This window comes from Pteropus medius, unplaced genomic scaffold, assembly GCF_902729225.1.
Source record: "Pteropus medius unplaced genomic scaffold, Ma_sr-lr_union100, whole genome shotgun sequence".
NCBI lineage: Eukaryota > Metazoa > Chordata > Mammalia > Chiroptera > Pteropodidae > Pteropus > Pteropus medius.
In genome coordinates this window covers 67,583,712-67,611,341 of record NW_024349800.1, presented here as the reverse complement: position 1 = coordinate 67,611,341, position 27,630 = coordinate 67,583,712, and the positions used below count along the sequence as shown (strand labels likewise).

The 27,630-nt window shown below is 45.0% G+C and overlaps 1 protein-coding gene across 4 annotated transcripts in view; it reads left to right on the top strand.

The window, feature by feature from the left end:
- Positions 1 to 1,192: 1,192 nt before the first annotated feature.
- FXYD6 (FXYD domain containing ion transport regulator 6) overlaps positions 1,193 to 27,630 on the top strand; it is a 34,337-nt gene continuing 7,899 nt past the window's right edge. Inside the window, exon 1 of one of the 4 annotated variants that reach the window (XM_039888026.1) lies at positions 1,193 to 1,953. In XM_039888026.1, coding sequence (XP_039743960.1) covers positions 1,302 to 1,953 — 652 coding nt within the window. In that variant the 5' untranslated portion in view covers positions 1,193 to 1,301. The remainder of the gene's footprint in view (positions 1,954 to 27,630) is intronic. The other 3 variants (XM_039888024.1, XM_039888025.1, XM_039888028.1) reach the window with 3 other exon arrangements.

Here is a 27,630-nt window from a genome sequence, read left to right as displayed (position 1 = left end):
TGAGAAGAAACACCATTTGAGAGGCAAGCCATGGCCCTTTCTCATGTGAATGTACCTCCTGGTATCCCTCTGCTACCTTTCAGTGGTCAGCAGTGTTAGGCAGAGGTACCTGCTCAGTAATTTGGCCAAACTCTTTAAAACTCTCTGGCAAGAAAGGGACTGGTATGAGCAGGTGGTTCAGCTTTGGAGTTCTGACCCCTAGCCTTTCCTTTCCTTAACAGGCTCGCAAAGCTTGGGTTTGACCTGTCCTTGCCAGTAGGAACTCCAAAACAGCAACACAGAGAGGTGTCCAACAGGCAGAAGTCAAGGGCATCTGGGAGGGATTAATCTACTTGCTCAAGAGCAGAGGTCTAGTAAGTGGCATGGGCTGATTTCTCACCTAGACCAAAAGAAGAGGGAGAAGGACATTGTAACCAAGTTCTCAGCTTATAAAGGAAAAGACAGGTACAGAAAGCTTGTGTAAAGTCACACAGATCAGAGCTGTCCTCTCGAGTGTCTCCCTGAGGAGGCTACTTCACTCTCTCAGTAGTCATTTATGGCTTCCAAATCTGTGCAAAGCATTTTTTGAATATTTCCTGTCTTGGGGTTTTGAGACATGACCATTTATTAAGATAATTAAATCATCTAAGGTTCAAGCTGGGAGGGGCCTGAAGATTATCTAGCCATTTCCTTCATTGCACAAATGAGAAAATGGAGGCCCAGGGTTGGGGTGTTAGATGTATGGCTGGGTCTCTTCCTAGCAGTACCCATTGTCCCTATAAGTAAGTCCCAGGGGGCCCTGCCCAGGCCTGGACACTCCCAGCCTTTCTCAACATCTACCCCTCATGCTATTTGCCCCCTTCTTGGCTCAAGCTGGGCAGTCTCATGGCAGGCAGCATGGCTTCCTGACTACCAAGTGGTCAGCTCTTGCTGTGTTTCTGTTTTCTGCCAGTGCCTGGACTCTTCCCTTCCTACAATCCTGCTCCTGGTGAGGACAGCTGGTTTATTCTAAGTGCTAGGCTAAGTCTCCCAGGAGGTCAGGGTTCTCAGAGCCATTTTCACATGGGAGGAAACTGAAGCTCGAGAGCTTCCTTCAGTGATTTGCTCTAGATCACGTCACAGGCTGAATTGCAGAACTAAAATCTAAATCTTCAAATTCAGTTTGCCATCTTGAATTTGGACCCTGAGGAGTGAGCTGGGGAGAGGGTAGTGCTGTGACCTGGCAGGGCCAGGATGGGGGACTTTGAAAAGGGGGTTCTAGGCAGCAAATCTGTGGTCGGAGCGAGTGTCCCACTCCCAGAACCCCACCTGCTCTAGCTTAGATGACGATCACAACCAGAGCCCGCGCGAGCGCCTATGACACAGCCATTCATGCTTTTGGTTGCACATTCCCCTTAATTGCCAAGGCTCCAATTAACGTGGGTTGCAGTGTCTGGTGCTGGGTTATTTTCTCTGATTTTCCCGTTCCCCTCAGTTTACTATTTCAGAGTGACACTAGCTCTGTCATTGTGTTTGTCTCGCTCCCTTCCCACCCTCACCAGAGAAAACCAAAAGGCAGCAGCAGTTGGCAAATCCGTGCTGGTACTGGCCCGCCCCCTCGGCGGCAGGCTCCTGTTGCTTCTCGGAGGTGGCCGCCCTTTGAAAGAATCCCTCCCTCACCCGCGGCCGAGGCGGCGAGCCGGGAGCAGGAGGGCTGCGCAGGGCGAGTGGAGAGGGGTCTGCGCCGAGGCTATCCAGAAACCAGCGGGACCGCGACTCGGCTGCAGCGGTCCCCCGGGCAGGCCGGCCGAGCCCCGCCCACCGCTCCCCACCCCCGCTGCACGCGCCTCTCCCGGAGCCCAGCCCTTAGCCGGAGGGGAGGCGGGAAAACAGAGAAAGCCTCTCCCACCGCCCTGCCTGAGCCACCCCACTCCCAGCTCCCCCGGACTCGGCACGTCCTCCAGGGATCGTCTCGGAGGGGAGTACGCTGTGCAGGTAAGCGGCTGCGGACGTGGCAAAGTTGGGTTCTTCTACCAGGAGGGGGAGGCTCGGGTGCGGACCGATCGCGGGCACCCCGGAGCTGCGGGGTTTGTTTGTTTCGGTGGGTGTGAGCCTTCCTCCGAGGCAGCTGCCGCTTGGGCTGCGGAAACTGGATTAGGATGTAAGGGAGGATGTGGGCGTCGGAAGGGGAGAGGGGTCTCTGAGGGGAGGCAGGCCATGGCAGTGGGGGTGAAACTGCTGGCTGGAAACTCACTTGCTTCTGTCTGGAGCTTGAGGCTCTGGTTTTTAGAAGGGGAAAGGGCTGCATCCCCTCCCCCTGTATCTAGGGGGAGCCTTCCCTTTGTTACTTGGAGGCTGTGGACACTGGAGTAGAGCGTAGGGAGATGGCTGGATGTTGAGTGTGGACACATGAGCAATACAAAATGGGACTTGCTGATTTCGGGCTTGGATGCTGGCTGGGCAGTGGGGGAAGGCAAAGACGGGCGGAGGTTCCAGGGCATGGGGATTCATGAGAACATCTGCATCAATTTTTTCTCCTTCTTGTTTATCCAATCTTGATTTCTTCTAGGAGCCCTGAACCCCCTATTTCCCCCTTTTTTTTTCATGCCCAGCTCCTTTCCCCAGCAGGGCTGGTCCTAGCAGAACCTCTCCCATTGTGTCTTGCCCGGCTTCCGTGGAGAGTTGGAAGAGCAGCCAGTGGCTCCTGGTGCTTGCTTCTGGCTCTTACAAGTGGTGGCTGATAGAGAAAGCACCCAAAGGTTGGAGCAGGGAGCAGTTGTGCTGGAGAAATGGGCCTGTCCAGGCCCTGCTGCCAACTTCCAGATGTGGGGGGCTGAGGCAGCTGAGGCTTCTCCCCAGCAATGTGGCCTCGATCTCTACTTCCTTTGTCTCCTTGGCAGTGCTCCCTGGCTGGGCCCAGATTTCCAGATTTGGAGATGGATCAGTGGGCAGCCCACGTCCCCTGTAAAATGACCCCCACTCTGGGGACCTAGTGCCCTCATATTATGTATGTGTGGATATGTATGTCTGCTTCCACAACTTAGCCTTTTGCACGTGACCTGCCTGTTAGTTGCCATGGTAACTCCTCTTCAGTTCTCAGCCTCCCTCCTTTTCCTGCCCATTCCTCACCTCCATATCTCCTCCCCTCCCCCCAGCATGGTTGCCTAGATACTGATTAACCCTGGCTTCTCTGGGTAGGGGACCCTGGGTAGCTAGCTTCCACCCAAGCTGACATGGCCCCTTACCTACTCCACTCACCCCCACACTACACATCACAAACACACTCCAAACACCCAAACACATATACATACCACACTACACACACCACACACCCTACTCACTACACACACTCTGTAAACATACCACTTATACACATACATCACAATGCACACCAGATACACCATACGTATACCTCACCACAATACACCACCCATGATGCTACCCATACACCCTGCCATTATACTGTGTATATTCACACACCAACAATAACACATCCCATCCCTTCCCCAACACACGTGCGCGCACACATGCACAACAGGCGTGTGCACACTCACTATTCTTCTAAATAGGTCTCAGCTTGGAAGAGAAGACGTTTCCTGTCTCATCTGGCTCTGTGCCAGGGCGTGTAGGGGGAAGGCTCAGGAGGCCCAGAGGGAAAATTTAAATCTCTCCCATTGGGGCTTTCTAAACCCTGCCTTGCCCCTGAGAAAGCCTGGCCCATCAGAAAAGTCTCCACTCAGCCCCCAGTCTTCCTGCCTAACAGGATCAGGCACTCCGGGACCAGCAGAAGGTTCTGATCTTCCACAGAGGAGGCAGGAAAGGTGACTGTGCACAAAGAGCGAAAGGAGATGGGAGGGCAGAGAGAGGAGACAAAGAGGGAAAGAGGGCCAAGAAGGAGAGGGAAGCCAGAAGAGGCAGGAGGAAGAGGAGCCAGGTGAGTTTAGAAAGTAGGCGTAGGGTGATCTGCTCCTGTCTGGGATCTAGGCCTTCCTCTCTCTCCCAAGCACATTTTCTCGCTTCCTGCTTGGCTCCTCCAACCACATTTGTGTATAGAGGGGAAGAAGCAGTTTGCAAAGGGCTCCAGGCTTGCCAGGGCTTTTCCAAGACCTGTGGATTCTGTGGTTGTCAGGTGGTAGACTGGAGAGAAGAATCTCCGTCCTGGCCTTTATGCAATTTTTGGACTGACCGAGGACCCATTTCATCTGATCCTTCAGTGAACTGGTTTAAGTACCTACTATGTGTTAGGTGCTGGAGACATGAAGGTGAAGAGGAAGACACAGTTCCTTACCTCAGAATCCTAGGTTTCTCAGAGCCAGAAGGGGCCTTGAGGGAACATCCAACGTGGACTTCATTAAAGAGAGAAACTGAGGCTCAGATGGAGAAACTGAGGCCTAGATGGGGAAGCTGAGGCTCACACACCCAGTAGTCGCTAGGACCATCTGAATTTTCAGCCAGGATTTGTGACCTCTTACTGCTTTTCCCACATTTCTTGCCTTCCTTTTTCACTGACAGCAACCCTGTGGGGACTAGTATGGCCCTTCCAAAGTGTGGGTTCCCTAGTGCAGCGGTCTCCAACATTTTTGGCACCAGGTACCGGTGCCCCTATGAGAATCTAATGCCTGATGATCTGCGGTGGAGCTGAGGGGGTGATGCTAGTGCTGGAGAGTGGCTGCAAATACAGATGAAGCTTCACTCTGTGGCCTGCCACTCACTTCCTGCTGTGTGGCCAGGTTCCTAACAGGCCATGTACTGGTACCGGCCTAGGGGTTGGGGACTCCTCCCTAGTGGATAGTGAGCTTACTTCTTTACGTTTTCTTGGAGAGTGTGGCAAGAAAAGGGGATGGGGAGAAGGAGCAGTTTCCTAGACCCTGGAAACGCCCCATAGCCTGAGGCAAGCCAGCCCACCTACATCTCCCATAAATCAGAGCACACATTCCCCTGCCCACCCCCCCTCCCACCCTGTTGGATTTAGGTGGCTGCCATCTGGATGGCAGACTGTGCCAGGTGGCCCCCAGGACTCACTGTCTAACAAATCACCCACCAGCTTCTGCCCGAGTGGCCTGGAGGAAATAAAACAGTTATGACAGGCACAGCCCCAGGAGGCAGAGAGCCTGAGCATAAAGGCTATGAGCGCAGAGGCACAGACCCAGGTTCTAGTCCAGGCTCTGCCCCAAAGGCAGGTGCATTTATTCCACAGATATCCTTTTGGATGCAAACTGGGTTTCTGGTGAAAGCAAAGAATGGCTTAGATTGATGTTAAGCAACTGAAAGCCTCCAAGATTTTAGGCCTCTATTTCTACATCTATTTTCACGTCTGTCGATATTTCCTTGTTTTTAGGGGGTTTAGATTCCATGATTTTCAAGGTGTTTCATCCTCTAAATTTTTGTAGCTTATTCAGTCTGAGAGAGATCCCTTTTCTCTCTAGATGCCAAATCGTACTCATTATTTCATCAAACAGGGTTGCAGCCAAGCTGAGCAGGAAAGGAAATGGTCTTTCGTTACTCTGGAGAAAGCCTCCCCTTTTACACAGTGGGACAGGAGGTACCCAAGAAACTGAGACCAAGTTTTCTTATCTCGGGTTGTGGGAGCCGGCCCCTCCTGGACACTGTGGTACCTGTTCTGTTTTGCTGGGACAAAACCTGGGGTTGGGCGCAGTCTTGAAAGGGGTGTCTTCTGGAGAGGATGAGATCCAGGGCCATCCTTTGGTGGGCCTATGAAATCCTCCAGAGGGAGAGTCTTTGGCCAGCTGGAGAGTGTGTCAGGAGGTGCTGGTCAGTTCTCTCTGCCCCTAATAAGAAGCAGGATATCTCCAGCCCAGACAAAAGCTTGGAACCAATTTGGCAGCATCTTCTCTGCTCTGGAATAGGAGGGATGAGGGGAGACCCTGACCTAGGAAAGTGTGAAATCAGCTTGGAGTCCTCACAGGAACATGCTTGTTAGAAAGATATGCAGGGGAGCACAAGGCCCAGGACGGGGGCTGAGGCCCTGGGACTGTGGCTGCTCCAGCTCAGAATATCTGATCTGGGTTGGAGGGGGCCAGCGATGAGGAAAGGTGTAGTTGGACTGACAGGGACCCCCACCCAGATGGAGTGCAAAGCCAGGCCTCCAAAGACTTGAGGCCGAGATCTTAAATTCATTTATACATCATTTTAACAAATGTTAATCGAGTCCCTCTAATATGCCAGGTTCTGTGGGCTTCTCAGGGGCCACAGAGCTGTGAAATGATGGTTTCTAATTCACCAGAGCCCTCCTGCTCAGATAGACCAATTGATTTGTCCTGTCCCTTCCTCTCTCCCTGCTCACCTCACCCCACCTCCCACCGTGAAGGCTCTGCAACCTTCTTCAACAGGAAGGCTCCCCACGCTCACTCACATGCTCACTCACACTTGCACACTTTCCCTTTCTCACACATACATAATCTTGCAGACCTAACACATAGGCATGTGCTCACAGGTTCCCACACACTCTCACCTTGCCCAGCTGCAGTCTCTCACCCAGACCATTGTGATGGCCTCTTCACTTCCATCCTCTCAACCCTATCCATTTTTCCCACTGATCTAGTTATGTCAGACCTCCTGCTGCTTCCCATTGCTTATTAATACAGACAGGTGCCTGCACTGGCACTCAAAGTTCTTCATGACCTGGCTGCAACTACTATTCAGGCACCTTCTCCAGGTAGTAGTCATCCCAGGCCTATAGTTCCTCCTTTCTGCCTCCGCTCAGGCCCTTTCTGAGCTCTCACTCCAGCCTGCTGACTAGGGTGGGGGTGGCCTTTGGAGATACACATACTTGGACTCTAATCTGGGTTCTGATGCTTGCTAGTTTTCTTAACTTTTCTAAGCCTCAGTTTTCTTATCTGTCAAATGAGCATGAGAATTGAGCAGGGTAAGCTCTGTAAAGTGCTTTGTGTGGTACCTAGTACATAGTAAACAGTCAGTAGATATTAGCTGCTATAATAATAATAATAGCAATGACATATTATTGTTATTAGAATGACATTTTGTTGTTATATCATCCTTTGAAGCGGCTCTCAAGCACTCATTCTTTCAAATAGCGTTTCCTAATTCCCAGTAAACAGACATGCTTTCCTCTTCCCTTTACCTCTGAATGTTCCACGGCCCACTGTGCTTGCGTTTTAGCTTATATCCACACCTTCTCCTTGCTACCCCCACCTACCTCTTCAAAGACAAAGTCTGCATGTCCCCTGGACAGTGCCTGGCTTGGTGGCAGACACAGAGAGAAAGCCCAATGAGTGTGTGAGCTGAACATAGGTGGGAAAAAGCCCTCACCCATCAGGAGGTGTCGAAAGCCCACTTGTCCTTCCAGACTGTCTTCTGCCTGTCACTCATATCCAGGTGCATACCACACTTTTCTAACATGTACATTTCTTCATTCCCATGCCCAGTTCCTTTGGCAGGGTCTAAAACTAAGAATTTGACTCTATCTTAGGTCTGGGATACTTAAGGGCTGAAGCCGATGGAGGGAGCTGATTCATCATAGCCTTTTGGTGATTGGGATTTGACAGAGACCTAGAGAGCAGAAGTGAGGAAGTGGGGGAGGGGTGCACTGTGAAAGTTTTAAAAGTCTTCAGAAATTCGATGCAGATCCTTAGGTTGTTCTGAGCTTAGACTGGATTTGGACTTAAAGGGATAATGATGCTGAAATACCCATTCATTCCGTCATCAGCATTTATTGAGCAGCTACTATGCTAAATTCTGGGGATCCAGAGATGCCTAGAATGTTCCTCTGCCCCTAAGAAGCTCATAGTCTGATGCGGGAGACACACTAGCGATGGCAGTACGTGGAAAGGAATATGGGCCTTGGCTCTGTTGGAATAGGGGAAATGAGGGCAGATGGCAGGCCGTAGGGAGGGCAAAATGTGTTTCCTGAAGCAAAGATAAACAAATAAGCAAACCCTCCATGCATGCACATGTACCTACCCTCACCACCCAGAGGTAGGGCAGATTACCAGGCATGTAGGCCCCATCCCATGGTCAGGGTTCCTCCCCAGGCATACTAACCCCCAAGCAAGATAGTGTGAGTATATGCAAAGTACTCTGCAGGGTCAAACATGCAGGCCAGAGTTGTGCTTTCAAGGAGGTGGGCTGTTGGGCAGAGGTTGTATAAGCTGATCAGCCAAGCTTCCTGGTAACTGTGATGGTGTTGTGAGCAGGGCCTGGGCCTCTGGCCCTAAGTGCTGTTCTGAGTTTCTGTTCCTGCTGCTGGGTGGGACTGCTTGTCTGGCCCCTCTTGAATGGGTCTTTGTCAGCAGGCGTGTGGAGGAGGTGATCCCTTTGCTGGCCTGACTCACTCATGCCCGCCCAGCTTGCTGGGGCCCAGCCTAGGGCTTCTGTGCAATGTTGCCTGCCAACCAGACTCCTGTAACTGGACTGAGATCCTCTCAGGGGCAGGGGCCTAGGCCCCAGTGCTGGCAGGTAGCAGGCCCGTGTCCTGCTCCCCAATTCACTGGGCAACTCGTGTCATTAGTCTGTGCTGGAGTTGGCTGCACGATACTGCTCTGTGTGCCTGCCTCCGAGGGCTGTTATGCGAAGCCCATGGGATAATGGCTGAGATGTTGGCAGTGACAGTGGGGTGGCAGCAAGGCACTGTGCCCACTCTAGTGGGCCAACTTGGTATTTCTAGGGAGACTTCTAGAAACCAGGCCTGTGTTTGTGATTTGCGAATTCTGTTTTCCTTTCTAAGGAGGGGGCCCTGTTTCTTTTCATGGTCAGTTATTTTCTTCTTCTGACCCAGTTTCTCTTCCCCAGAATTCACTCTATGTTAAAGGTAAAGGTGCCTCCTGGTTAAAATAATGTATTCTGCTGTATAATAAAGGAGTTTTGTGCCTACCACTCCCCCTGTGCAGCCAGGCTGGATGAGTTCTGGGCTCTAAAGAAACAGCTTTGAGTCATGGGGAACCGCGGGCTCAGGGTATCCCCCTTGATGAATGAAGGATAGTGAGGCAGATCCAGTGATGGGGTTACTCAGGGAGGCCCTGCCAGGCCTGAGAGTCCCATGACAAGAGAAGACCCATTGGGAAGGGACCACCCTGGGAGGTGTCAGCAGGAAGGGAAGATCTGGGCCAGAGGCGCTCCGCCCTGCTCCAGTGCTGTCTAGCAGCCTTCGAGATAGTGCGGGGGTTCAGTAGTGTCCAGCCACTGTGAGTCCCTTAACCTACTAGAATGTCACCACCCTCTGCTTTCTCCTCAGCTCCAGGCTTTGAGTCCTGTTGGCTCGACCACCCCTCACTGGAACTTCATAAAGGGACCATCATTTTAAGTCAGGCTATTAAACAGAATAATTGAGGTTTAATTGTTTATTTGATAGGCGTTAAAATGCCAATCTAGGGAACAGGTTGCATTTTCTCTGGAGGCTGAAGATCCATCAGTGACCTTTGGTTGGACCCAAAGCACTTGGTTTTAAATGGCAGCTTTAAAAGCTTTTGCTGGATTTGGCTCTGGGCTTCTATGGTTCAGAAGCACCAGACAGAAAGCATCAGACACTGATCAGGGCACAGGGCTCCCTCCATACAGTGTGCCAGGAAGGTCATGAGATGGGATTGGGGACTGTTTTTGTTTTTAACTGAATTTTAAATTTTTAATTATTTTTTAATAGACCTTTTAAAAACAATTTTAGATTTATGAAAATATTGAGCAGATAGTACAGAGTTCCAGTCTACACCCTCCCCAACACATACACACACACAGTTTCCCCTATTATTATTAATATCTTACATAAGTGTGGTGCATTTGTTACAAATAAAAATAAAAATAAAAGGCCAAAGTAAGAGGCAACCAACATTCATTTGAGATCCAAACAAATAACTTTTGGGGAGCAACGATTCAGGCAGAAACCCAAAGTGTTCCAATTAGCGGGTGAAGACAAGGGTTTTTTTATGAGGAAGGAAAGGGAATAGCTGCATTAATAGAAGGAAGGAATTTCTATTGGTGTTAACAAATCAAGGAAGGAATTTCTGTTGGTGCAGATAAGCTAAGTTATTCTTTAGCTATACATGGTGGTGCTAATCCTAAAGAATGTCTTAATTTTCAGTCTGGTAGTCAGAATGTCTGCTTTCCATTAGCTTTGCAGACAATTGTTTGGAATACAATGTTGCATTGGCCCAGTTCAAGAGTTATTTTGCCCAGTTCAGACATTCCAAAGGCATAGATGAGGAGTAAGATGTACAAGGAAGTTCCTTTGGGGTGGCGACTCCAACTCCCTTTGGAATGGCTCTGTTTACATTATTTTTCACACAACACAAATAATGAACCAATATTGACATTATTATTAACTAAAGTCCAGAGTTTATTCTGATTTACTTAGTTTTTACCTGATGTCCCTTTTCTGTTCCAGGATCCAAAATACCACTTTATATTTAGTCATCGTGTCTCCTTAGGCTCCTCTTGGCTGTGACAGTTTCTCAAGTTTTTGATGACCTTGACAGTTTCGACTGGTCAGGTATACTGTAAGATATCCCGCAATTGGGATTTGTCTGATGTGTTTTTCATGATTAGATTCAGCTTATGGGTTTGGGGGATAAAGATTGCAGAGGTAAATTCCCTGCTATTTTCATCACATCACATCAAAGGTACTATTAGCGTGATTCATTACCATTGCTGTTGACAGGTCCGGGTTTTCAGCCCCTTTCAGTGCCCACCTCCAGCACAATTCTAGGGCCTGGTGATTGGAGCAGTGCTCTTTCCACTCTCTGAGATAAACATATCAATCTGTTAGTTAGTGCTCACTGGCTATGTGCACTACCCCACCTTTTCCAAGTCATGGAGCAGCACAGAGACTTGTCAGCTAGAAGAACCTTATAAAAGAGAGAATAAAACAGAATGTGAGAGGTGCACAATCAGTGCTAATGATAGGCAATAAGTACTTTTCGAGTCTGGAGAGAGAAGTTCAGACTATAGGCTGGAGTGGTAATTGGGCAAAGATAGCATTTGTCAACCTCGAGTGCACATTAGAATTAGTGGGGAGATTCTACAAATTACTGATGCCTTGGCGACACCCCTGAGTTTTTAGTGGGGCTTAGTTAATTCCCAGGCATCGTTATTATTTCAATTATTTTATTATTAAAAGGCTCTCTAAGTGCAGCCAGGGTTGAGAATGGAATAAACAGAAGGCAAGGGCATTCTAAGTGAAAGGAAGGGAATATATAAAGGCACGGATATCAATACACGCATGGCAGGAGACATCTTCGCTGGAAGTAATGGGAAATGTCCTGGAAGGGTAAAAAGGGATAAACGTAGAGGTTTTATATACCAAAATTAAAAGTTTCAATAAAAAAAAAAATACATAGGATACTGAAGCATTGTGATTGCATTTGCGTTTGGTAGGGAAGTGATCAGAATACACGTTAAGTAGATTAGTCATTCAATTATCAATGTCTGGGACAGATTGGAGGGAGGAGGTTAAAGATGGGTACAACTACTCCAATATTAGGCAAGCTACTGCAGCAGCCCAGGAAAGCAATAATGAGGCTCTGAACTGGAGTGATCAATGGAAAAGAAAGACCAGATTGTAGAGATATTGCAGGAATAAACATGGCTAGGACTGGGAGGGAGGGAGGAAGCCCTGAGAGTTCTGTTAGACTGTCAGCTCCACGAGGCAGGGACTGTGCTGTTGGAGTTCCCTCAGTGAGGAGACAAGTTCCTGGACAACTGTAGGCCATCAATAAATGTTTGTTAATTGGTTACTGGAAGCATAATGGTGTCATTCTTTCCCAAATTACACCTTGTTCCAAAATTACCCTCCTTTTCTCCATCAATTTCTCCACCTAAATGCAGGCAAATCTCAGCAGTTTGGAAAGCAATCTGATTAAAATAACTCAGGAAAAGATATAAAATGACTGTTAGAATTGGAAGTATTTACCTTGTAAAAGAAGCGTTTAGTGAAATTTCAAAATCTCTCCTTGGGAGAATGTTGTGGGTGTGGATGGTTTTTTTGAGTAGAGAGTGGTCTTTATTTCAGCTCTACACCCTAATCTAATTCTGAACCATGCCAGAAAAAAAGGGAGATCTGCATCAAAGGCTGGCAGTTGCCAGATTAGTGGTTCTATTGGCATCCTCTCTAAGCTGAACTCCAATGGACAGGATCATCTACAACTGCTCTGGGACACCGTCCAGCTCCCAGCATAAATGCACTGATATTCTGCTGGGCAGAGAGCAGTGGGGTGCCCAGAAGCTGCTGTGAGCTGGGTGGGGGCTGAGGAGAGAGACAAGAGTGCCTGTTGATGCCGAGGCTCAGCTAGGACTGATGGGGCAGAATTGTAAACAGCTGGGGTCTAGCAATGGCTGGCATATAAGCCAGGCCTCCTCCCTCCCCATGAGGGGCTCTAGTGTCCCAGCCTTAGCCTAACATCAGTCATCGTGACAGAGCAGAGTTGGGCAAGAAACTGGGAAAGGAAAAAAAAACGATATAATGCATGCTGAAGTTTAATAAAGCTATTTAATTTTATTTGAGTTAGTCTCACCCTAATTTCTCTTCTTTGGCCTGGGTAAGAACATTCCCACCCAACGAGGCCAACTTGGTCTTGAGTCGGGTCAGCATTCTCATTTTCCTTAGTTCCCACACATTTCTACCCTTGCCAGGGAGGCAGCAAGAAGGAATAGAAAGAGTGTAGCATTTGGTAATCACGAAATCAAGAGCCGATGCCGGCCACACCATCGTTGGCTGTGGGACCCTGGGCGAGTAACATAACTCTGAGCCTCACCTTTTCTAATTTGTGAAATGGCAGTGATACCCAGCATCACTTGTACTTGTGATGTTCCTTTGACCTAGCTCGTGAAGTTGTCTGATAAGTAAGGTGTTTTTCAAATGTTTGGTAGACTTCATCATCACCACCATCATCATCCCCTTCAGCAACCATGGGCAGGGAACAGGAGCAGGGTGGACTGTGGAACACAGAAAACCCAGTTGCTTCTCCTCATTCTTATGACAGTCACTGGTACACTCGAGGGTCCAGGGCTGAAGGACAAGTCCCTGGCCTGATAGATCTTGCCCTGACCTCTCCTAAACTCAAGGAGTCAGGAGGGCCTTCAGCGGTTTTACGGAAGTCCAGTCGGCCCTGCCCATGTCTCTGGGCCCAGCATTTCCAGAGAGATACACCCACTGGGCCTTGTGGGAGGCTGTGGGTTCTCCTAGAAGGACTTTGGGTTAGGAGGAAGACTGGGCATGCTAGTTAGAGAGGAGGTGCCTGGGACCCTCCAGGGCTAGGCCTCGGGCTCTTGGACCCTGTCCAGCAGGCTGCCCTGACAGCAGAGACCTGTGTCTTCTCCTGGGCAGCTGTCCTGCAGCTAGGGAGAGGCGGGAGATACTGCTCCTAGGAACAGCAGCTGTCTGTCGACTGTCCTCCCCATTCTCCACCCTGGTGCATTTCCCCTTCTTTGCTCTTTGGAGCATCAGCGTGATGAGGGCATGCAGCGGTATGGTGGAGGCAACTGAGGCAGCCAAGCGTGTAGGCCCAGCTAGGGTCTTGTGGGAAGGCGACCACGTAGAGACTGTTCGATGTCTCTCCAAAGCACATTTTTTCTTCTCTCAGCAGTCTCCATCTCTCTTCGCGTTGCCACCTGTGTTCCTCCTTTTCCACTTTTCTCACTCAGTTTCTGCCGAGAACTGCCCCTGAGAGAACCTCTGTTCCATTTTGCAGCCTTTCTTTTTCCTTTGCCTGCCTCTCACACTTCTCTTTGAGCACCTCCCTATTTAGTGTCTCTTCCTCCGGGATTTCTTTTTCTCTCCTGTCTCCTGCCCTCTCTGTTTATCTTGCTTCTGTGTCTGGAGGCTGCCTTCAGTGTTGGCTGAGGCGTTGTGTCACCAGTCTCTGACTCAGCCGGACGTGCTCTCCTTCGCCATCTGTCTGTGGCCCTGGGTGACGCAGGCTGTTTTTCTTGAGTTAGGAGAAGGCAGTGGCTGGGGAGCCTTTTGAGTCAAGCCCTCTGGCTGTGTTGGCTGTGGGCCAAGCCCCCTCCCTGCGGAGTGTCAGGAGGACTGGAGGTTAGAGAACAAAGAGATAAGGAAGGGAAGAGAGAGGAGGGTACTGGGGCTCTTTCCCCTGCTCGGTTCCGTTTCTCTTCTCCATTTCCCAAGAGAAGGTAAAAAATGAAGGAGGAATCTGAGGAAAAAGTTGGAGAATGATAACAGTAATAATATTAACAGCTGATGCTTAAAGAGCAATTGCCGTTTGCCAGGCGCAGTGCTCAGCTCTGACACGGTATCCGTTTTCGCTGCAGATGACGGAAACTGAACTCCATCTAGTTTAGGCAAGGCAGGGATTCTCGGTTCACAGAGCCAAACTTCAGGATGGACAGGGCAGTGCTGGTTTAGGAACAGATAGGCCTGGAGCACACCAACTTGCGACCCTGTCCCTGTCCCTGTCCCTTCCCCCAGCTCCTCGCTCCCGCCAGCTCTTCACCTGACTGCTGCTGGCTGACTTCTGCCCACATTTCGCAGCTGGGCTGCTTTTACCCTTCCTCCCTGGGTTCCAACTTGACAGCCTCTGGCAGGACACTGGATCTCATACCCATTCCTTTTTAGCTACAAGGGAGGGGCTGCAATTGGCACCACTAGTAAACCTACATGGTCGGAGTTGGGGGCGGAGCTAGCTCCCCTCCAAAAGGAGATGTCCTTCTCAGAAGGGATGGGTGTGGGCAAACAATAATTGCCCATGCACAAAGGCTGTTTCATGTAATCCTCACAACTCCTAAGGTGCGTGTTATTATTTCCATCTTACCATTTCAGAAGGAAGGCCTCCAAGAGGTAGAGTAACTTGCTCAGGTCCACAAAGTCAGTGACTGGCACAGAGGCAAGAAAGCGGAGTCGTTCAGAGGAAAGACTCTGGAACTAGATTGCTTGGGTTCTAATTCTGTCTCTTTAACTGTAGGCAGGTTACTTAACCTTCCTGGCCTCAGTTTCTCCATCTGCATAAAGGAAATGATCATAATCATAGCCAGATCATAATCTGGAACTGCTATAAGGATTAAATGTATTCGGCATGACATAAATGTCAGGTGCTGTTATCACAGTGCTTTACAGTTTACAAAAAACCTTCCCTTGTGTTATCTCATTTAACCTTTATAATAGCCTTAGGAAGGGGACAGGGAAATGGACTGGCCGATCCTCTACCAGCCCCTCCCCATGTTTTCACCCCCGACCTAATCAGCCGCACAATTTGTCATCAGTTAAACACACAAACAAAAAAAGCAACTTCCTGAATAAATAGCTCTCTAGCCAATAAGGGAATATAAATTCTCGTGGGTGAGCTGGCAGGCACTATGCATGCTGCTGTCTGTTCCTCTCACGAGTATGTATGAAGCTAGAGATTGTGGGGAGCTTGGTCGATAAAGGTTCACCCAGAGGCTTTATCATGGCCTTCTTTAGAGAGCTCCCCTGACTACCCCAGGAGGCTGAGCATTGCAGCCTCGGCCCACTGGACTGGGATAGGAGCAAGAAACAGGGTGACAGCTGTGTGGGAGGTGAGCCTCTTGGAGAGGCCCAAGGGCCGGAGTTCAGAGCTCACAGCAGGAAGATTGCCCTTCTTCCACCAGCAGACAGAGCTGGGTTGAAGTCTGGAATCCAGCTATCACCAGGGGACCTCTCACTGCCTCAGTTTCTTTCCCTGTAAAATGGTTTGATGGTGATACTTCGTAGGCTTTTTTTAAGTATTAAATGAGAATAAATATTTAAAATACTAAGAATAGTACCTGATCTATGTTGTTTGTCGTGATGATGATTACTGCCTCTTTTATCCAATCCAGACTCCCAGACTGGGCCTCACATTTGGGCCTTCCATCTCAGAATTTTCCTCTCATTTCTTTCTGTGATGTCCATAGAAGGACTACTATGCTTCAGACAGACCTATGTCCCCCTTCCTGCCCCCAAACTCCCCATCGCCAGCAACTTGCTCACTCCTACTACCAAGCTCACTGCTCTGTACCACCTAGAAGACTCACCTGTCTTTCCTGTACCTTCTCTTTCACTCTCTGGTCAGGGCTGCTGCCCCAGGAAGTGTGCAGTGTGAGTGAGGCTGGGCTTTGTGTAGCCACAAGGAGCTCCAGCCCTGACCATTGCTCTTCATGCTTGATGTTCTCCAGCCATTGGCCCCAGAGTGCCCTGCCTCATGCGGGTGGACCTGGGGTTGGGGGCACACTGGCCTGGGGGAATAGCATTACAGTGAAGGAGGCTGCAGCCATATTTTGCGGCTCTTTGAGGAAAGGGAGTTTTGAGCAGCCTCCCAGAAGGAGCCAAAGATGAAGAAGAATCCATCTTCCATTTTACAAAAACAGATGATGAAACTTGATCATGGCTCTGGGTCACTGTGGCTGGGGAACTTTAAGGTCAGAGTGTTTAGGGCACAAAGTTGGGGGTTTAAGGCCACAGTGTGGTCCTTACCTCTGTTTCCAGACCACGGGTCACAGGACACAAGGTGATCCCATCCCCGAAAGCAGCCCTGATGGAAGTGCTGGGCTCAGCCAGGAAGGATCCTGGAAAGCCACCTCTGGAGCTCTTCTAGACACAGAGCTGTCAAGTGCATGATGACTGTCCTTTCCTTCTTTGCTTTCTTTTTACTCTGGAACATAAAACCCCAGGGGAACTTTGGGCCAAAGCATCTAAAATGGGAAACAGATAACAAGAGGTTTAGAGAAGAAAGGTGCAACTGTGTGTGAGTGTCGGGGATGCCTGGATGCCTTAGGGTGGATGGGGAAGGAAGACATTGGGGAGGGGGGATGGGTGCCAGCGAAGATCAAGAACATTTCAGCCGTTCCAGCTCTCAGGCATTAGGATGCCTAAATTCTAATGAAAGTAAAACACCTTCCAAAGTCATGGGGTTTGGCATTATCTGCTGATTTGTGCTGACCACTTCCCCAAGCCCCATTCATCAGCAGGTAATTGAGAACTGATGGTATCACCCATTGCACACAGGGCCTTCAAGGAATCTGAGGTTAAGGGGCTAAGGGGCCTTAGAAGGCACCTGGAGGCCAGTCTCTGTCTTAACACACATAGGTCAGACTACCCTTCTCCTCCCAAAAAGTAAGACTTACTGATGTCTTAGGAATATAAAGAATCCACCTCTCTGCCAGTAAATCAGACCAATTCGTCCATGATAATTTTGAGTCCTAGGCCTTCTCTGTTTCTAGTCCTTAGAATGGCCTTAGACTGTTCAGATCTGTGCTAGAGTAATAGTCGCCTGCACCACACTCAACTACACAGTGCAGCCAGGATAATTGGAGAGGACTTTCTGATCATCCCATTGCCCTCTATTGAGAGAATGAGGAGATGGGCTCCATGTCTTCTGAAGGTCCTTTATACACATAATTCCATCACTCACCTCAGAAGCCAACACTGTACCCTGACATGTCCAAGCAAAGGTGGTCTTCTAATGGAGAGCTGAGGTGCCTGTCAAGTGCTTCCCTCCTACCCAGTCTCATTGCCCTGGTCACCTTCATTCCTGTAGGTGCCTCGCCTTCTTCCCTGGCTCCAGCTGGGCTGCCTTAGTACTCTCAGGCATGGCTCAGCCTTTCCCCTGCCCCTCGTGGCCACTCCTCCCCTCCAACTCTTTCATACTCACCACGCAATCCAGCACACTGGTGCAGCAGACAGGAGGTGGATGCGTGGGTTCTGAGCCCTGCTCTGGGCCTGACTAGCTGGATGAACTGGCTACATCATTTCTCTGTTTGGGGCCCTGGTCTCCTTAAGTAAAAACTAAGAGCTTTCATCCCAATTATTCTAACTCACTCTGACACTCTGAAATTCTAACTCCATCTGGAAAACCTTACATCTTGGTTTATATCCTATTTATACACAATGGAATCTTCTTCTCACTGACTTCTTCTTTTTTTTTTTTTTTTTGGTAAAAGATTTGGATACATAGGCTAAGTCAGGTCCTCTGGCATAGGGTGACAGTCTAGGGTAACCAGTTAGCCTAAACAGTGGGACCCAGGCATTCTGTGACCCCATAAAAGGGTCCCTTCTAGCATGTCCTATCTGGAGTAGGGAACCTCATCTTTCTTTGGGGATCCTGCCAGAACCCAGGCCTTGGTGAGCCCTCTGGGTGTGTATTTGATGGGCTTGGCCCTAAGGAAAGCAAGCAGGTTGATGCAATGAAAAAGATGCGGGGCTTTGGGGGCTGATGGAGGGAGGGAGGAGAGTGAGTTCCACTGTAATTTAGAGCCTTTGCATTTTAAAGAGAGGTTGTTTCTGAGTTATTTTCATAATAGAACTGGGTATTCTGATCTACCTCAGTGCTGCATGGAATCAAAAATAATATAGTATGTTGCTATATCATCAACTAGTGGCTTCTCTTTCCAAGCAGCTTTTACCCGGCAATTATGTGAAATTATGTGACTCAGTATGGAAAGATAATTGCCGGAGAAACTCTTCTGATTGCTTTCTCCCGCACATGCAGAAAGCAACTGCGCATGAGGCAGGATGATCAGGGAGGAAAATTAACATGGAAGTGCTGCTGCCACCAAAATGTCAGCAGTTTACCAATGTCGAAATAAAGGAGAACAGAGAGAGGAGAAGAAAAGTGAGTGGAAATTGAATTCTTTCTCAAAGATGCTATACAGGAAGTAAAAATATTGTTGCTGGTCCCACTTTCCAGATGAGGAGGATGGTCTAAATGATCTAGAGTTCAAGAGTTGGGGAGCGGCAGAGGAAGGAGGCCCAGGAGGCCCCCATCTGACAGTGCCAACTTCTCCAGAGCCGTGTCCCAGGGAGCCAGGCCCTCAGGCGTCCCAGTCAGGGGGTCCCGGGCCTCAGAATGAGGACCTCTCCATAACATGCACATTGTGACAAATGTAATGTTCCTGAATCCCCTTTCCCAGCCCCACTCAAACCTACTTTGTTTTTCCCTTTCCCCAAGATCCCATCCTCCTATTTCTCAGACTCAGTGGCTTGGAATGAGATTTATTACTTCTATCACCTTTTAATCCCACTCTCTGTCTCCCAGCCAAGCTCCAGGCAGCCCAGCTTCCTTTCCGGGAAAAAGGAATATGTGATAAATGGAAAGGTTGGGTGGGAGGGAGGGAGGGCCAGACAGAGTTTCTTGGAGGGAGTAGAGGCCCAGACAGAGTTTCTTGGTACTGCAGTGAGAGAAATGCATTTTGTATCTTTTCAGAGGCTCTGTATGTGTACTTGGCCACTGACTCAGGGGCAATGCCAGCAGTACCAACGAGATTTTAAGAAATAGGTGTTGGGGCCAAGAAGCACCCTGAAGAGGCTCGTGCTGAGGTGTGGCTGATGTAGCCCAGGCCTGGCAGTAGCTTGAGGGAGTTAGGAAGTTGGTCACTTTCCAAATCTATAATAATATTTCTTTCAGCACACTGTAACATGATCAAAAATGTTTTCTTTAGAATACAAAGACAGGTCTTTACTCTTTAGCATGGCATTCAATATCCTCCATAATCTGACGCCAACTGTCTTATCAGAATTCTCACCACCCACCTTTCATGCTTTACTCAACTGGATTATTCACTGTTTAGAAGGTATCTTACTCTAGAAATGGCAAATACTTTTTATATTACTGTCACAGCCCCTCTTGTGTTATGCAGACATTACTAATAGATGAAGACCTTTTCTCCTGCTGGACTTCATTCAGAATCCTTCTGAGGAAACCACTTTAGGCAGCCACTCTTGAATGAAGTGCCTTGAGGTTCAACTTGAACTGAACTTGACCTTGAACTGAACACTTTTGTTATCCTGCTTCTCATTTTCCTTTCTCACTGTCTCTGCTCATGCTGTTTTCTCTGCCAGAATGCCCTTCCTTTTCTCTCTTCTTGCCCAGTCCCTCAAAATCCCATCCTATTTTCAAGGTGTAGCTGAAATGTCAGCTCCTCCATGGAACCATCCCAGATTCCCTGTTATATCCCCTGCTCCTCTTTTCCTTGCCCTGATGGACTCTCCTTGCGTATAGTCTCTCCCACTTGTGAAACTCCCTTCACATTTGCTGATATATCAGACCCCTTTGTTTCCTAACCTTGCCTTTCTTTGGAAGCCTAGGCTGTACCTTGTTCATCTCTTGATCCTTTGTAGAACCCAGAATAGTGTGGCACTTTCTAGAAATTCAGCATGTGTTGAGGGATTGACTTGGACCTGAGCATCTATAGAGGTAATTCTGGGGAAGTTGAGGGGAAGGTACAGTAGGGACTAGTGGCCAGGAACCCTTGATGTGTGTCGTTTCTATTCCCAGGAGGGTCCCTACTTGCCTAATAATTCCTTTCCTGGCTAGAGCTGTCAAGCGGCCGCTGTGGGAAATCTTGCCCATTTGTCTTTCCCTATTTCACCTCAGATCCAATATTCACACCAAAGCCTCTAGGATTCGAAGGCTTTTAATGTCCAGTTTCATCCTCCTTCCAGGTCTGGAGCCACATCTCCCCACTGGCTGAGCAAGGAACAGATGTAACTTAAATATGTAATTTGTAGATTGTACTTGATCTGAGAAATAGCAGTAAACCCAACACTCTCTCCCCCACCCCCAAAATTAAAGGTTTTACAAATAGCAGGTGCTTAAAACTTATTTTATTTCATACTTTGAAAAATGTATTTAGGACACTATAGTTGGATAATACATTGATGAGACTTTCCACTAAAAAAGAAGTGATCTCAGATAAACTAAATTTGTTACTGTAGATTGGCTCATAGAAGGAAGGGAAGTCATCCAGTCACTAGTTATCACTCCTCTCCCCAAAACAAAAACTACCTAAAAACTAAAAAAACTAAAACCCATGAGATAAAACTAGCACTGGATTATGTGAAGTGTAACTGTAACTTAAGCCAGAGTTGTTCATAGAATGAATGCTAGTTGACATTGCTGCATTCCAGAGACTAATAAGCTTTGGCCCTAACGAGTTTAGGAAGCCAGACTGACGACTCTTACATTAAGCCCAAGACCCCTGAGAGGAGCTAAAGTGATCTAAGGTTGGTATCTGCCACCTTCAGTCTTCATGAAAAAAGCAAAACAAACTTTTTTTAGAGGAAAGCTTCCTATTTTAAGACTGTTAATTTCCCACAGAGTAAAATCTATCTTGAGCTCACAATCAAAGGTTACCAAACACAGGAAAAACTGAGTCACTTATGATCGAGAGGCACAGAAATAACAAATAGATTTAGATGCCAAAGGATTTAAGATTTTGGAATTATCAGATACAGAATATAAAATAACTATATAAGAGATGTTGAAAGAAATAAAAAAATGATGACAACAGGCAACAAAGACTTAACAAAAATGTGCGGGCAACAAAGACTTAACAAAAATGACCAGGCAATTTGAAAAAAAAAAACCAAATAGAACATTTAGAAATATATAATAATAGAAATGGAAAATTAAGTGGATGGATTAAACACAATTCACAAGAGACTTAGTACATGGAAAATAAATCTGAAATAATTACCCAGAATGTATTACAGAGAAACAAGGAAGTAAAAAACATGAAAAAGCAGCAAAGTGATAGGGAAAATAGAATAAGACTATCTAACATAAACATAGTCTCAGAGAAGAAAATAGAATGGAGGAGAGGTGATATTTGAAGAGATAATGGTTGAGAGTTTTTCATGATTGTTGAAGAGTATTGTTGTTTCCTTTACCTGTGGAGGTAAAGGAAACAACAATACTTAAAAATAAATTCATATTTAGACTGTGGTCTAGTGAAACTCAAAACACCAAAAGAGAAAGCAAATAAAAGGAGGCCGAGAGAAAAGATAGAACATCTGTAAAGGGATGATGGTCAGCAGCAGATTTCTCAACAGCAATAATGGAAATCAGAAAGCAGTGGAATAACATCTTCAAAGTGCAGAGCCAAAATAATGATCAATCTAGAATTGTGTATATAGCCAAACTACCTTTCAGGGATAGGATTGTATTAGTTTTCTATTGGTACATAACAAATTACCACAAACTTAGAAGCTTAAAACAATACATATTTATTATCTCGTGCTTTTTGTAGAGTAGAAGTCCAGCACAGCCTACCTGGGTCTCACCTAGCTATAATCTATGTTGACTAGAGTTATGGCCTAATCAGAGGATCAACTGGGGAAAGATTCACTTCCAGACTCCCCCAGGTTGTTGGCAGAATTCATCTGCTGTGACAGAAGGACTAGCATCCCCATTTTCTTGCTGGCTTTGGCCAGGGGCTGCTCTGAGCTAATCGAGGCTTCCCATAATTCTTTACCATGTGCTCCTCTCCATAGGTCCTCTTATAATGTAGCAGCTTACTTTTTCAAGCCAGTAAGGGAGAAAATCCTCTAGCTTCTGTCTGCCAAGATGTAAGTATTATATAACATAATACCATCATGTGAGTGACAGCTCATCATCATCTTGATAGAAGCAGGTCCCAGCTCCTGCCCCCATCAAGGGGAGGGGATTACAACCAAAGGCTTGAATACTAGAAGGTTGGAATTATTGGGGATCACCTCACAGTATGTCCATCACAAGGGTGAAATGAAAACATTTTCAGATAAACAAAAACTGAGTTTGTAACTGATAGATCTATTAAAGAAAATTCTAAAAGATGTTATTCATGAATAAAGAACATACTTGAAGGATGACAGATTCAAAAAGGATTGTGAACAAATCAGTTCGTAGATACGTTGTGTTAGTTATCTGTTGCTGCATAACAAATTACCCCCAAACTCAATAACGTAAAACAACAAACATTTATTACTTCATACAGTTTCTGAGGGTCAGGAATCAGGGAGCAGCTTGACTACATGGTCCTGCTCAGGGTCTTTAATGAGATTGCAGTCAAGCTGTCAGCCAGAGTGGCAATCATGAAAGCTGGGGGATCTGCTTCTAAGCTCACTTACATGTTTGTGGCAGCTCTTATTTCCTAGCAGGTTTTGAACAGAGGCTCTCAGTTCTTTGCCACATGGTTCTCTCCACAGAGATGCCTGAGTAGCCTTAAAGACATGGCAAGTAACTTTCCCCAGAGCAAGCAATGAGAGAAAGAGAGAGAGAGAGAAATACAGGAAAGGAAAGCAGTGGCGTCTTTTATAATCTAATAATGGAAGTGATGTATCAGTTCTGACATATTTTATTGGGTACACAGACTAACCCTGGTACAATGGGGAAGGGACTGCACCAGGTACTTGGTACGTAAATACCATGAAATACTGAAGACTATTTTATAGGCTGGCTACTACACACATGGGTAAATCGAAACAAACATGGTTTCCATGAAATACAAACACTAATGTCTGTTTTATAGGATTAAAAAAAAAATTGAAATTTTGTACAATAGTAGCATATATATATCAGGAAGTGGGAGATTTGTATTTTTGTATTTTTCAGGAAGAGTGATATCCAATATCGATTATCTTTTAACTGTAGATTTTTTTAGTCTTTGGTAACTTGAATACTGTTTTAGTCTGTTCAGGCTCCTATAACAGAATACCATAGACTGAGTGGCTTATAAACAACAGAAATTTATTTCTCATAGTTCTAGAGGCTGGAAGTCCAAGATCAGGGTGCCAGCAGATTCAGTGTCCGATGAGGGTTAATTTCCTGGTCCGGAGACTGCTGTTTTCTTGCTGAGCCCTCACATGGCAGGAGGGGTGAGAGAGCTCTCTGAGGTCTCTTTTATAAGGTACTAATCCCATTCCTGAGGGATCTACCCTCCTGACACAATCACTTCCCAGAGTCTCTCCCCTCCCCTAACAATACCATCACATGAGGATTAGGTATCAACATATGACTTTTGGAGGACATAAACCTTTAGTACAGAGCAAATATGTGGCAACCACTAAAAGACTAGAAGCAGCTTGTGTAATTCCTCAACCGGTAGAGGGAGAAAGTGAATAAGAAAAAAAATAGTTAATCAAAAAAAAAAGTTAAAAGAGAAAGAGAGATATCGAAAAAAAGTAAGAGAAAAACAGATGGTAGAAATCAAATCAAATATATTTTCATAATGAAGTTAAATGGAATAAACTTGAAGGTTAGTAGAGATTATCAGGTTAAATTTTTTAAAAATCCAGCCTTTTGCTATTTATGAGATGCATACATAAAATGCATAAGGACACAGAAATGTAGAAAATAAAATGAAATTTAAGATAGAAAGGCTCACTATACAATCCTAGAAGACTTAACTCACAGGATTGTATAACAATTTTAAACTGTTAGAATATTGTAAAAAAACACAGAAATAAATTTATAACTCCTTCCTCATAGTGGTAGATTTTAAAGCACCTGTCTTAGTTTTTGATAGGTCAAAAATATATATACAGAAATTTAACACAATAATTATAATTTAATGGCATATAGAACTTTCTTCCGAACAATGAGGGAATTCACAACCTTCTAATACTTGGAATATAAATTTTAAAATGAGTAACCATGTACTAAATCATAAAGCCAGTCTCAGTAAATTTCAAGGTATCTGTATCCTACAGACCATGTTTTCTGACCAGAGTACACTTGAATTGGAAGTCAATAACAAAAGTAAAAATCACTATACATTTGGACATTTTAAAAACACGCTTCTTAATGCATGGGTCAAATGAGAGATTATAATGCAAGTTTAAAGTGCTAAGAACTAAATAGTTCTTAGCTTACATTTTAAAGCTTGCATGTTAGAGAGTTATTGTCTTAAATGCCTATATTAGCAAATAAGAAAGGCTATATATTAATGAACTAGTTATCCATCATAAGAAGATAAATATAAGAAAGAACAAGAGAATTAACCCAAGAATGTATAAGGAGAGAATTAAGAAAAATTTAAAACACACAATATGGAGAAGTAACAAAACCGAGAGTCGGTTTTTTGAAAAGCTTAATAAAAAGTTAAACCTCTGGTGAGATTAGATTGATCAAGAAAAAAGGGAATTACCACAAATAGACAATATTAGCAATGTAAAAAACTAACATAACTACAGCTCCAACAGAAATTAAAATAACAAAATACTATAAACAACTTTATGGAAATAAATTAATTTTAAAGCAGAAAAGGGCAAATTTCTGTAAAAATTATAACTCACTAAATATAATTGAGATGAAATAGAGATCTTAAGACTGCCATAGCCATTAATTGAATAGGCAATTTAAAATCCTCCCACAAAAAAAATACTAAGCCCGGATGATTTTAAAGTTAGTTCTACCAAATTCAAAGAACAAATTACCTCAGTCTTCTGCAGACTCTTTCAGGGAATAGCAAGAAAAGAAATACTTATTCTGTGAGATCAGTACTACCATGATACCAAAACCAGGCGAAATGAATACAATAAAATAAAACTTGCAGCCCAATCTTACTCTTGTACATAGATGCAAAAGTCCCAAACAAAGTATCAGCAAACCAAATCCATTAGTTTATTGAAAAGATAATATATTAGTTGTATCCCAGAAATGCAAGGTTGATTTAACATTAGCTAATCCACATGTATAATTTACTTCATTGATAGATTAAAGGAGAAAAACCTTTATATCTTTATATCAATATAGATATAGACTATAATATAAAACAGACACATCTTGGAAAACTGGGATTAGAGGGTAACTAAAATATTAGTAGAATGCTATTTAAAATCAGTAATTACCTTTTTTGTGGCTGAATAATATTCCATTGTATATGTGGAACATTTTCTCTATTCATTCTTACCACACACAGGAGATGATGGAGATGTTAACTAACCTTATTGTAGCAGTCATTTCACAATTTATACATGTGTTAAATCATGTTGTACTCCTTAAACTTACACAGTGTTATATGTCATATCTCAATGAAGCTGAGAAAAAAAAATACACACAGAAATCAGTAATAAAACCGTGCACATATGTGTGTGTATGTGTCCATTATCACTGCTTCTATGCTACATTTCACTGGAAGTCCTAGCAATGACTAAGAATAAGATAAATAGAAATAAACTCTAAGAACTAGAAAAGAAGAAACAATATTGTATCATTTACAGATTTATGTCTGTAGAGGACATCCAAAGAAATCTAAAGGTAAATTGTTAGAAATTATAAGAGAATTTAACAAGATTATTGGATTTGAGATCAATATATACAAATCAGTTGCTTTTCTCTAACCAGTAAAAATTAGAAAACACACAAGACATAACATTTAAAATAGCAATAAAAATTATGAGAGATCTAGGAATAAATAATAGTAGATGTACAAGACCTATATGAAAGCATTTATACAATTTTATTAAAGGGCTTTGAAATGGATCTAAACAAGTGAAAAGATTTATTTATAGATAGGAGATTAAAGGTCATAAAAAATGCCACTTCGCCCCAAGTTGTTCTATAGATCGATTCATTGAAATTCCAATGAAAATCCCAACAGCTTTAGACGAATTTGACAAGCTGATTCTCAAATTTATATACAAGAGCAAAAGACCAAGAATAATGAAGACATTCCTGAAGGAAGAGATGGAAGAGGAAGAGAAGAGGAAAAAGAGAAGCTCATCTATGGCATGGGAAAATTTCTGTGAAACTGTAGTAACTGAGACACTGATTTTGATGCAGGTGTCGACAAATTGACCAGGGATCCAAAGAGAAGCCCAGAAACAGACCCACCCCTAAATAGAAACATTTATGACACAAGTGGAATTGTGCATCATGAGGAAAGGGGGAGAGGGGTCCACAAATGATGCTAGAATAACTGGTTATCAGAATGGAAAAAAGCAAAAATTAGATCCCCATCTCATGCCTTACACAGACATCACTTCTGGATGGAATAAAGATTTAAATGTAAAAGACAGCTTTAAAATTTTTAGAAGAAAATTCTTTCCGACTCAGGGTGACAAAGACTATCTTAAACAAGACACAAAAATCATTGCATTAAATTCTGTTCATTGAAAGACAATTAAAAGACAATTAAAAAGTGAACAGACAAGCCACTAATTGAGATGAGATATTTGCAATACTTAATGACAAAGATTTAGTATTCAGAATAAATGAATAATGATGTCAACCCATTTGAAAAACCAACAAAAGACATGAAAGACACATCACTGATGAAGAAACAGGAATGGCAGACTATCAGAAGCTTAACTCCATTACTAAAATCAAATGAAGACCATATTTTATACCTCTAGATTGGCAGAAGTTAAGCAATCTGACGATATCAAGTATTGATGACTATGTAGAGTGATAGGAACAATCATGTGCAGCTGGTGGGATGTTGAAATGGGATGACCACTTTGGAAAACAATTTGAAATTATTTTGTAAAGTTGAAAAATTGTTTTGTAAAGTTGGCAATCTGAGTACTATACAACCCAACAACTGCACTCCAAGGCCTATCTCTAGAACATATTTTTCCAAACTGCTGAGTGTGAACCATTAATGGACCTAGCCATTTTTTTTTTTAAAGGAAACAAATAGAATAGAAAGTATCAAAGGGCATCATTTATTTTAAGGTTAAATATAGTTTTGTGGTAATTTTTCTGGTATGTATGAATATAATTTGTAGTGGGTTTCAGTGAAAAAAGTTTTTCTTATGAAAGTAGTGGTCAAAAGATTTGAAAAAGAGTACCTTTGGAACTCTTACATATGTACTCTGGGCAACATGCACAAAAATGTTCACAGCTGCATTATTTAGAATAACACAAAATTGGAAAAAAAATAAGATATTCACTAACAGGAGGAGGGACAATACATGATAATTTCCTAGCATAATGGAATATTGCACGACATTGAAAATGAATGAGCTATGCTTACAGGTAATAATACAGATAA